The sequence below is a fragment of the Benincasa hispida genome, chromosome 11, assembly GCF_027475165.1.
Source record: "Benincasa hispida cultivar pf3 chromosome 11, pf3_genome.v1.1, whole genome shotgun sequence".
NCBI classification, from domain to species: domain Eukaryota; kingdom Viridiplantae; phylum Streptophyta; class Magnoliopsida; order Cucurbitales; family Cucurbitaceae; genus Benincasa; species Benincasa hispida.
This window is the reverse complement of record NC_143488.1, coordinates 10,848,443-10,860,833: the sequence shown is the minus strand read 5'-3', so window position 1 is coordinate 10,860,833 and position 12,391 is coordinate 10,848,443. Positions and strand designations below refer to the sequence as shown.

At 35.7% G+C, this 12,391-nt stretch overlaps 1 protein-coding gene across 3 annotated transcripts in view; it reads left to right on the top strand.

Annotated features, from left to right (window-relative positions):
- DGAT2 (diacylglycerol acyltransferase family) overlaps window positions 1-12,391 on the top strand; it is a 100,699-nt gene that overhangs the window by 87,508 nt on the left and 800 nt on the right. For 2 of the 3 annotated variants that reach the window (XM_039047859.2, XM_039047860.2), the window contains exons 6-8: window positions 5,276-5,362; window positions 5,475-5,572; window positions 11,259-11,346. In XM_039047859.2, the coding sequence (XP_038903787.2) occupies window positions 5,276-5,362; window positions 5,475-5,572; window positions 11,259-11,346 (273 nt within the window). Of the gene's footprint in view, window positions 1-5,275; window positions 5,363-5,474; window positions 5,573-11,258; window positions 11,347-11,469; window positions 11,794-12,391 lie in introns of those variants that run through there. The other variant, XM_090306830.1, reaches the window with a different exon arrangement.

Here is a 12,391-nt window from a genome sequence, read left to right as displayed (position 1 = left end):
ATTTCTTACATATACCAAGTCAACACATGTATTAACAAAAATGACAAAATTTGAGAGCGAAATACATCAAACTAATTTTTTAAGCATAGAAATGAATAAACTCATTGACTTTGAATTTCCTTCTAGTTTAAAAATGATATATATTTTAAAAAATATATGTTTTAATAAACGTGTCCTTCCTGTGTCCATTTCCTAAATTTTTTAAAAATGATGTATCATCGTGTCGTATCCGTATCCATGCTTCTTAGGGGAAGAGCTTAATGGTTTGTTTCAAGTTTTAGCTGTAAGGGAGTCGGGCAAAGCAGTTCAAGCAAGGTTTTCTCCACTTTCTCCATCTCAAATCCCTTCTAAATTTTCTTCTCTGATTGAAGCCTGAGGTTTACAGCTTTCTAAAGTCTCCAATCGCCATTGTCCTTTTGATGTAACCTAAAGAGATAAAAGGAAAATTCTTTCCAAGAATCCAAGTAGTCTTTATTATTTTTGAAAAGGAAACAAGCCTTTTTATTGATGCTAAAAATAAAGTACAAGAGTCGTGTACTTGAATCAAAACGATAAATAACTGAGGGTCAGGAGGCGCACCTGGACATCTCAACTAGGTTGACACCCCCTTAGCGCTCTCATCACTTTCAAACCAACTAACTCAAAGTACAAAGACAGGAGGAAATCTTACAAAACAACAAAAGAGGTACTGATTACAGTCCTCAAAAAACATAATACAAAGTAAATCAATAACAAAAATCCTATGCTGCAAGACCACACTAAGCTGAAAAAAGAGTCCACTAGCTTTCTGCTTCTGTCAGTCCAAATGGATGAAAGCTTGCCAATTTAAACATATATCTTGTAAAGAGTAGGCTGCAAATGCTTGAGATAGAGAGCACCATTTCGAAGCATTAAGTGACAGCCTCAAACCGGGCAAACCAAGGGGTTTCCTTATCTTGGAACACTCTTTGATTTCTTTCAAACCAAAGTTCAACGAGCAAGGCTTTTACAACATTAGTCCACAACAAATTTGAAGATTTCTTGAGGAAAGGCCCAATAAGGATCTGCTGCACATTATTCCCGAAAACGTTATCAAAGACCCAACAAATGGTGAAGCTTTCAAAAAGAGTTCTCCAACAGTTTCTGGCATAAACACAGTCAAAGAATATGTGTTGGAGATCTTCCCCTCTTGATTTACATAAAGCACATTGATTGGGAGAAAGAAAATGGGAAGGCAGTTTTTGTTGTAAAACTGAAGAGCAATTTAGGGCTTCAAAAAGCATGATCCAAACGGTAATATTTACTCTTCGAGGGCTATTGGACTTCCACAATGCTCTATCTACTTGTAGAGTTTTCTTTTTCTTCTTTCTTTTCCATTATGTTGTGTTATGTTTAATGTTATACTTTTTATATCTCTCTTATGTTTAATATTATGATTTTTCTATTCGTATGTTGTTAAGTTTTGTTATGTTTGTTTAATGCTATGATTTTTCATTTTTTATCCACTCCATGTTATAATAAATAATTTACAATTATTTTATATGCAAATCATTCATGTCCTTTAATTTTGTAATTAATTTTCAATATTTTATATTATTTTGTAATTATTATTTTTTATTATTTTTTAAAATTTTAGCTCTCGCATTGACGTTTACACAAATATTTTACGATATACAACTAAATGTTGTCTTACTTTATAGAAATGATGATTAAAAATGGTTAATTATAGTCTAATTCAGCCACAATCAAAGTTTTATTAACTAATTATAACAATTTCCATCCGTTTCCATAAAGTTACTCGAAATTCCATCGATATCGATATTTCCATAAAATCGTGACCTCAATATTTCCATCGACATCGATACTGTGAACCTTGGTCCCCCTAATTAGACGTACGCTGTTCGACGACAAGCACAACTCACGAAACTCCCTCTTGCAATCAGCATAGCCAAGAATTTCACGGTCTTCCACCGGCGGCAGTCAACATTGGCCCAGATGGTTGTTCTGATACCAAATTGGTGTAGCCTAAAGAGATAAAAGGAGAATTCAATCTAAGAATCCAAAGTAATCTTTGTTATGAATCAAAAACTATCAATACAATAAGATAATTACTCTATTTATAGATAAGCAAACTAATCCTAATTAATAAAAGAAACTAATCTTGTTGAAAAGAATTTCGACTCAAGATGGATAATGTGGATGATGGGCTGTATTTCTAACACAAAATTCTCAATTTTCATAAATGGAAGACCTTGCGGTAGAATTCAAGCTTCAAGAGGAATAAGTTAAGGTGACCCTCTTTCTCCTTTCCTCTTTCTATTAGTCAGTGAAGTCCTAAATGCACTACTATCCCAGCTTCATGAGAAAGGCAAGTTTGAAGGCTTTATCGTTGGCAAAGATAGAATTCATGTTCCTCTTTTGCAATTTGCGGATGATACTCTAATTTTCTGCCAAGATAACAAGGAAAAGCTTAGCAATCTAAAGAAAATACTTGAACTATTTGAGTGGTGTTCCGGGTTGAAGGTCAATTGGGAAAAATCAGCTTTAAGTGGTATCAGTATTGACCATCTTAAGCTACAATCAGAAGCTGCCATTCTAAATTGCTAGGCTGTCTCTCTCCCATTCATGTACCTTGGTCTTCCTTTAGGGGGCTACCCTAAACAATTGGCTTTTTGGCAGCCCGTGATCGCTAAAGTTCAAAGTAAATTGGACAAATGGAAGAGATACAACCTTTCAAGAGGAGGTTGCTCCACCCTTTGTAAGTCGGTTCTTTCTCATATCCCAATTTACTATATGTCACTTTTTCAGATGCCAGAAAAGGTGATTCAAATTCTAGAAAGAATTTTGAGGAATTTTTTTTGGGAAGGGCATTTTGGAAGCAACATAAATCATCTAGTTAAATGGGGCCTAGTTTCACGGTCCCAAGAAGATGGTGGTCTTGGTATTGGTGGCTTGAAACTCATAAATCAAAGCCTTCTAGCAAAATGAGGGTGAAGGTCCATCATCGAGGAAAACTCACTTTGGAGGAAAATAATTTTGCATACATGGAAGAAGTAAGTTTGGTTGGCACACCAATGGTAAATCTTTCAGCAGCCTTAGAAGCCCCTGGATTAACATCTCAAGATCTTGGTTAAAAGTGGACTCCTTGGCAGCCTTCAAAGTTGGTAATGGTGAAAGGGTAGGTTTTTGGTGTGATCCTTGGTTGGAAATGGTTCCTTTAAAAGTCTCATTCCCTAGTCTTTTCTCCATCTCCACCAAACCCGAGGGTTCATTACAAGACTATTGGGATGAGACTTCAACTTCTTGGTCCTTCCATTTTAGAAGACTGTTAAAGGATGAAGAGGTAGAAAACTTTCAGCTCCTGACGTGAAAACTCTCCCACTGTAAACTTAATTCGCTTCCTGATAAAAGAAGGTGGTCCTTAGAATCAAGTGGGTTTTTCTTAGTCAAGTCTCTTGTAAAGAACCTTTCCTTCTCCTCCCCAAGTGGTCCACTACTAGAATCAGCTTTATGGAAGTCCAAGAGTCCTAGAAGGGTAAATATACTGATATGGATCATGCTGAATGGTTTGCTTAACAGTGCAGATATCCTCCAAAGGAAGTTACCTACTCATTATATTTCTCCACAGGTTTGCTCTCTTTGTTGGGTAAACTCAGAATCTCTCTTACACTTGTTCTTCCAGTGCGTTTTTGCAGAAAATTGTTGGACAAGTCTATTTAAGTACTTCAATGCTAGCTGGGTTCTTGATAATGATTTTAAGGCTAATGTGCTTCAACCCTTGATTGGTCCAAATTTGAAGAAGAAGCCAAGATTAACCAATGCAGTTAAAGCTTTGTTATTAGAACTTTGGTTCGAAAGGAATCAAAGAGTGTTTCAAGACAAAGCTTCTATTAGCTCCTTTAAATTCGATATCGCTCATATCAATGCCTCCTCTTGGTGCTCTCTCTCCAAAGCTTTTCAAGACTTCTCCATCCAAGACATCAATCTCAATTGGAATGCCTTCGTCTTCCCGCTTTCTTAATCTTGTAACAACCTAGTTATGGATTTTAATTCTCAGATTATCTTTCTGTTGTAAGCCTTGTTATATGCAAGGTCTTCTTACTATTGTACTCACAATTGAATTTTAGTCCTTCTAGGAGATGATGAGAATGCTATGGAGGTGTCAACCTAGTTGAGATGTCCTGGTGTATTTACTGATCCTTTTTGCGTTATTTAGCTTTTAGAATAGTTTTGCTCTTTATGGTTTGTTTCCTTTCATACACTTGTAACATCTTTCATTATCTTAATGAAGTGGTTTGTTTCTTGTTCAAAAAAAATAAAAGAAACTAATCTTAATCCCAATTAATAAAGTAAACTAATTTTAATCCTAATCAATCGAGGATTTGACCAAGATACCCTAAGTTACTCTAATCCTACTACATCATCTTTGGTTGGATGATTGTTTGTAAATTCAGATTAAAGTCTCATTCTCCGTTTTGGTTCAGCTCGTCTAAAGGCCTCTTCATGGTGTTCTTTTCTAAAGGCTTCACAAGCTACGCATTCTGGATATATGTCTCAATTCGAATGCTTTTATGCCTTCCTTGTAAACCCTTATGACTAGGTGATCTAATTTAATGTTCTTTTATCACCATTTTTATGTTCTTGCTTTCCCTTTGGGTTCTCTATTATAGTCTCTTTTCAGTCTATCAATGACAAGGGTTTGTTTCCTTAAAAAAAGAAAAATCTCTTTTCATTGCATCAATAAAAGGTGTTTGCTCCCTTTCAAATAAAAAAAAAAAACAACTTGAACAATATCTTTTGGAGCAATATTTATTGAAATAGTGTTACGGGACAAAATGTTGAGGTGGCAGTGGCACTAAAATAAAGTCGGTTTTTTTAGGAAGGAAACATAAGAAAAGAAAAAGGAAGAAATCTGAATTTCTCTTATCATCACAAAATTAGGAAACAAAACAGAAGAGAAAGCCTGCTGCCACCGATCTGGTCAGTTATTCTCGTCCAAATGATGATAAAATTAAGTTTGTTTTGGTGGGTCACTTTTTGCTTTCAATCATAAATTTATGGAATTCTGAGGTTAAGCCTCCTTTTGTTTGGTTGAGGCATAAGCCTTGAGGCACCTCAAAGCCACCTCGCTCAAGGCTTATAGTTATACCTCGAATGATTTTGAAAATATTCAGCAAGAGGAAAAGGCAATGTAGTTGGTGGAACTTCTTGCTTTTCTAGAAAGTTGGGTTTGCAATTATCTTTCTCGCTCCTTGAAAAGCCTGGCAGGATTGACAATCCTGAAATTCATTTGTAGACTGTCTTCCTCAAGACAAGACGAGGATTTGTTCGTATAGCAATGGAGATGGGTACACCACTGGTCCCAATTTTCTGCTTTGGTCAGGTATTTTTCTTATATCTTCTTAGTGTTATATTTCTCATGCTTCATTATCATTCTGATTTTTAATTTGTATTTTAGAATTTGATCTTGACTAGTTTCCTCCAAATTTATGTAGTCAAGTGTCTATAAGTGGTGGAAACCTGGTGGTAAGTTCTTCCTCCAATTTTCTAGAGCGATCAAGTTCACACCAATTGTCTTCTGGGGAATTTTTGGGTATGTGTATATTTTCTCTCGAGTCTTCACAAATATCATGCTCATCTCTTCTCTACCATGCGTGTTCTTGTCCATCTTTCTAAAAAAGAAAGGGTACGTCTTGTTAAATGGTTGGATGGTAGTATTGTTGTATCTTTATTGTTGCTTTTAAGAGAAACCTTTGTACTTTAAATATATGCGTATTTTTAGTCATATAATATATCAGTGGTGCACAGAACTCTTAGCTTCAAAGGCGAAGTTCAATAAAGAAAAGACTTCTCTTCAATATGTGCCAGCTCAATAAATCTTGCGCAACTCACTTCATAGGGTTACTCTCCTGCAATCAGGGATGCCTATTGCAGGTCTTTGTTAAACCTTGGAGGAGTTGCAATGTTGCATAGGCTGCACCTTGAGACAAGTTGAGTTTTGGTGTCATTAACAACCACGTAATTGCTCAACTGTTCATGATGTATTATTAGCACTGCCCGATCAATTTTGAATTATATATTTGGTTCTTTTGGGAGCTTGGATCATTGAAAACTAACTTTGCACTGCAGTCTTTCGTTTGGTAAAATTGTTGTATGGTTATTTTTTGGAGAAATAATAATTTTCTCTTATTATGCAAAAAAGGACCCAATAATGGATACATATAATACAAGAGAAATTCTAACTAAGGGAACTAATTATAAGAGGAAAGAACATCTAAAAATCATTAAAAGATGTAAATGACTAATTCAAATGCAACTGTATTATATACAAATCTATACTCCCCCTCAAGCTGGATCGTATATAAAATATAATCCAAGCTTGGAATTGAATTCATCAAAACTTCTCCTTGGTAAAGCTTTGGTGAGAATTCAGCAATTTGATAAAGTGAGACAAAACATAGTTTAGTTTTCACTATGTTCTTGTTTTCCTTCTCAGTCTATCTCTGTGTTTCGTTCTATCATGATATATAGATTCTTTGCTATGTTGATTGCTGCTTGACTGGTACAAACTATTCTGAATGAACTTTGAGTTTCTATCCTTAGTTCTTTCAAAAGCTTTAATCCACATCGATTCACACTTTCTAAAAGCAAAGCTCGATATTCAGTCTCCACTATTTCTAGCTACAATTGACAGTTTTTTGCTTCTCCAAGTGACTAAGTTGCTCCAAACATAGGTGCAGTATTTTGATATAGATCTTTGATCAGTTAACTCTCCAACCCAACTAGCATCAATATAAAGTTCTACCATTCTATTTGATGACTTTTTAAACAATAGCCCATGACTTGTAGTACCTTTCAGATATCTTAAAATCCTGTTAATAACCCTATGAATGTTCATTTGGACTATTCATTTGCTGACTAAAAATGCTCACAGAATATGATATACCAGGTCTGGTATGTGGTAAGTAAATTAAATTTTCCACAAGTCTTTGAAACATGCCTTTGTCAATTGGACTAATCTCTTCACTTTGGTCTTGGCCTAGATTTGGATCCACAAGTGTTAGCAGGTCTACTCACAAGATTTTCAGTCTCCTTTAGCAAGTCTAGAATATATTTTCATTGAGAAATAACAATGCCATCTTTAGATCTTGTCATCTCACTTCCTAAAAAATATCTCAAACTTCCCAAGTTCTTGATTTCTAATTCAATTGCAAGCATCTTTTTCAAATTAAGGATCTTCCCCAAGTCATTTCCTGTAATGATGATGTCATCTAAATATACAACCAGGATTGTAAATTTCACAAATAGAGTCTGCCTTGGCATCAATGATAATCACTTTTAATCATAACTTTAGCAAATCTGTCAAACCAAGCACAAGGAGACTCTTTTAATCTCTATAAAGACTTGCTCAACTTGCATACCAAGTGTCTATTAGACCCAGTTTCCATTCCAAGAGGAACTTGCATATGAATTTATACTTCTAGATCACCATTCAAAAAGACATTTTTGACATCAAGTTGATGAAGTGACCAATCGTGATTTACTCCTAAAGATAAAAGGAGATGAATAGTGTTTAATTTAGCAACAGGAACAAAAGGCTCTTAATAATCGATACCATATGATTGATTGAAGTCCTTAGCCACAAGTCTTTTTTTTGAATGTTTTAACATTTCCATCTGACTTGTATTTAATTGTGAAAATCCATTTGCAGCCACCAGGATTCTTTCCAAGAGGATGTGTTGTGAGAGTCCATGATCCATTACTTTCAAGAGCTTTAATTTCCTCATTTATAACCATTTTCATCTTTGGATCCTTCAATGTATTGTGGAAATTGAATGTTGTCCAACTAAGTTACAAAGGCTTTATAAGACGAATATAATTTCCCATAGAAGTGATATTCTCATAAGTGGAATTCAAAGAAGATATGTTTAGTTCAAGTGGTTGACATTACCTTCTCAAGTAAACAATAGGAGTTTGACTTTGTGAGACTATAGGTTCAAAAACTTGTGAGACTTCAGGTTTGAAAACAATAGGTGGATCCGACACAGAAATAGGTAGCTCATTCAGAGGAGCTGAGACATCAGTTATGATATGAGTGGGAGGTGTGGGACAAGTAGACTGAACTCCCCATGGCTTTTTCTTTCACATTCTCCCACTGAATTGGGACTTGGGGAATAACATATGTATCCCTTTTGATGTGATGAATAACCTAGAAAAATGCACTTGATGGATTTTAGATCAAGTTGGGATCGATGAGGAGAATGATCGTGAACAAAGGAGGAACATCCAAAAATACGAAGAGGTAAATTTAATGAAAGGTTTTGTAGTTGGGAAAGAACTTGGAGGAAGACTTCTCGAGAAGATTTGAATTTGACAAATTGACTAGGCATTTGATTTATGAGAAAGGTTGCAATAAGAATAGCTTCTCCTCGAAACAGACTAGGAACATTATTGGCAATCATAAGAGAGCGAACGACTTTAAGAAGGTGTCAATTTTTCCTTTCGGCAATTCCATTTTTGTTGAGTGTCTATGCGTGAACTAGTGTCAACAATACCATGAAAGGAAAGAAATGACTCAAGAGTTGAATTGAAATAGTCTTGAGCATTATCCGTTCTGAGTGAATTCATAAAGTGAAAGGATTGAAAAATATTTGATGTTTCGGATTTGTCCTTCATGAGGTATGTCCATGTTAGTCTAGAATGGTCACCAATGAAAGTTATGAACCAATATGTTCCATATATATTTTTGACTCTAGAGGGTTCCTAAATATCACCGTTGATCAATGCAAAAGGTTTTGAAGATTTCTAGGGCACATTTAGATATAGATTTCTGGTATGTTTGGAGAGTTGGCAAATTTTACATTGAAAATGACTCGATTTTTTTGTTGATGAATGGATGAGGAAACAACTTTTTAAGATACAATTTTGGATAAACCAAGATGAAAGGGTCATAATATGACTTGATTTTTACTAGACAAAGACCTAGAACTAGAAGAGGACTCGAGGGTGTGACTAACAAAACTGAAAGAAACTCACACTTGGGGTTGAAAGACAAACTTGGAATATGTTTTTTGGGAAAAAGATAGAGGCCTTCATGCTGCTTAGCAATGACAATAACCTTTCCTGAACCCAACTCTTGATTCACACAAATTTGAATAAAATTTAGATATACAATTCAAGTCACTTGTATTACTTCATCTTGTTGCATCCTCTCCAACCATTTTAATAGTTACAGCATCTTGGATTTCAACACGAATTGGAGAGCTTTTATCTTCCCTTCTTAAGTGCGGTCTCTTTGCTTTTATTACAACGGTTGTTTTTTCTGTTCTCATTCTTTCTTGGTTCTCTTTACTATTTTGTTCTCTCTTGTTTCTATCACTTGTACGGTCTAGATAAGCAGTTTGTGTTGTATTGGCTGTGTTCCAGCCGCACTCTAGTCCTTTTGTGTATGTATTTTGGATATGATGAGGGCGCTATGGGGTGTCAACCTAGTTGAGATATCTGGGTGCGCCTACTGATCCTTAGCCTTATTGCTCATTGTATATTACTCTTGTACTTTGAGTTTTTATCTCACTATCCTATTAATAAAGAGACTCATTTCCTTTCAAAATTAAAAAAAAAAAATCAAGTCACTTGTAAGTATGCTTATTGACATTGAGTTATAACTCAACGTAGGAACATAAAGAACATTAGAGAGTAGGAGATCGTTTGATAATTTTATCAACTCTGTTTCTGTAACTTCAGAGAGAGATACATCTGCTATTTGATCTGGGGAATGACTAGGGTGTGCTCTGAATTGATGGAAAATATTGATGTCACCGGTCGTGATTACACTCCATAATCTACAATCCATCATTTTTGTTTATTGTGCTGTGCAGAGAAACAAGGAGAGACAATATCCTAATGTTTATAGATGATGTGCAGAGAAACAAGGAAAGACAATATCCTAATGTTTATAGATGATGCAACATTTCTGCTTTGACATGATGGGAGAGATTGATTAATTGAGATTGAGTAACCCAACCAACAAGGTTGAACAAAATTTCTATTCTTTGCAACATGATAATGCTACCAAATGTGGGAATAATTGATTTGGTTTGATGAGGACCAAATAATACCTATGAAGGAGAATTGATTTCAACCTAAATCTTGCACCAAACTCCACAGAGATGAATCATCATGGTTTGGCGTAGTGGTACATAAGAAATAGCCCCTTGATAAATGGCTAAGAGGTCATGGGTTTAATCTATGGTGGCCACCTACCTAGGATTTAATATCTTACAACTTTTTTGACACCCAAATGTTGTAGGACAAACGGGTTATCCGTGAGATCAGTCAAGGTACATGTAAACGGGTTCAGACACTCATGGATATCAAAAAAGAAAATCCACAGAGACGGCTGGAAAACGTTATTGCTAACAAGAAACCCAGGAGGCTACTAAACCACAGGATGAGGACAAAAATATAGATATATATCCTCGCCAGAGAAGATGACGAAGATGGTGAAGGCAAGATCCTCGGTGTTGGAGGACGAAATCCATGGTTTTGGAAGACAACCCACACGAACTAGAAAAAGAAAAACAGTGTACTGATGTGCAATGACGTTGAAAACGAGAGACGATAAAAAACATGTTGCTGGACAGCGACATTCGCATAATGGAATGCGCGGTGGACAACCGCGAAGCACGACAGAATGGGCAGCAAACTCGTCAACTGAGATTGGCTTTAGTGTGCAAGAAGAACTAGAATTGCGAGGATGATGCTGTCAAGAACGATGAAGACGTGGACCGCCCAACTTCTATGGAAGATGTTGGCGACGACATTGATAGCGGCGGCAGCGACTTAACAGCTGATGATGTCTGATGGATAGGGTTAGGGTTAGGGTTTTTTTTGTTTTTCTGCTCTGATACCGGGTTATTTTTGGAGAGATAATAATTCTCTCTTATTATGAAAAAAATGACCTGATAATGAGTAAATATTATACCAGAGAAATTCTAACCAAGGGAACTAATTATAAAAGGAAAGAACATCTAAAAATGATTAAAAGATGTAATTGACTTATTCATATGCAACTATATTATATACAAATCTACATGTATACAAATTTGTCCGAAGAGGAGGAACAAAGTGATCCACGAAAAAGTTCAATAAAATGTTGCAGGATTGGGATCAAGTGTGTTCGTCCATGATCTTTGGTTATGTTCATAAGTTGATCGATCTAGTTCTAATTGCATCGTCACTTGACTATCATTGAATATTAATGTATTTTCACTTTTCAGATCACCCCTTCCTTATAGGCGGCCGATGCATGTGGTGGTGGGGAGACCCATTGAGGTGAAGAAAAATCCAAATCCAACAAGTGACGAGGTAGGTGTCTTTTCATTCCATAAGCATATATGCTGAAATGATTGCAATTCTTTACGAATGTTTAAGCATACTTAATATTGACCATAAAGGATCTCTTCTTTTGGTTCCTCTATGAAACTCCAGCCGGCTAACTTGGTTTGGCAAGCTGAGTGCCGAGAAAGAGAGGTGGGGGAGCTCTGAGGGATCAAAGCTAGTTGCTTTACTTTTTAGAATTTAGGGCAATATACAATTTTGGTCCTCGAGGTTCGGACCCTCATTTGGTTCATGAGGTTTCAAAAGAGATATTTTTAGTCTCTAAGGTTTTTGAAAATGTTTTACATGGTCATTAAAGTTATTTGACCGATAGTTGACCGTTAAAAAGAGATGATTTAGCAATAACTTAATGACTAGATTAGGCTGATGTAGCAATTTTTATTGAGTTGGCTGAAAACGTCTATTTTTAAATTATAACTTGTTTTTTTTCCTCTCCTCTCCTCTCTCTCTCTGTTTTCTCTCATTTCTTGAAGACTTACCATAGCTTCCATTTCGTAGCTGCCTTCTCTAAAAATCGGTGTGTTCATCAACTGTGTCATACACTTTCTCTTGTAATAGTTGGCTAGTTAATAGCACCACAACAACCCATTTTTCATTGAACTAACCTTGCATCCGCTTGAGTTTGTACACTCCTCTGTCAACTGACAGCATTTGCATTTTGCAAATCTTAACTTTCATTTTTCCTATCAACACAACCACCATCATCACTCAGTTGATTTTTTAAGGTTGATGTTGGTAACACCGCCATTGGTTGTGAGATAATAGACTAATAGTTGCAGGCATTTCGATTTTCAACTCTGTTATTCTCTACTTTTAAAATTTTTAAACCAAAGAACCGTCATCACAAAACCAATGGCCAACCATTATAATAGAGCTATTTCAAAAGCTTTACTTTCTAAAGGAAAGAAAGCTCCAGATATTGCTCTGTTATGCTCTACACAATTTTGAAAACAGAGCCTCAGAATTCTGGACAAAAATTAATTCCAAGAATAATTTGTAAGATACAAAAGAG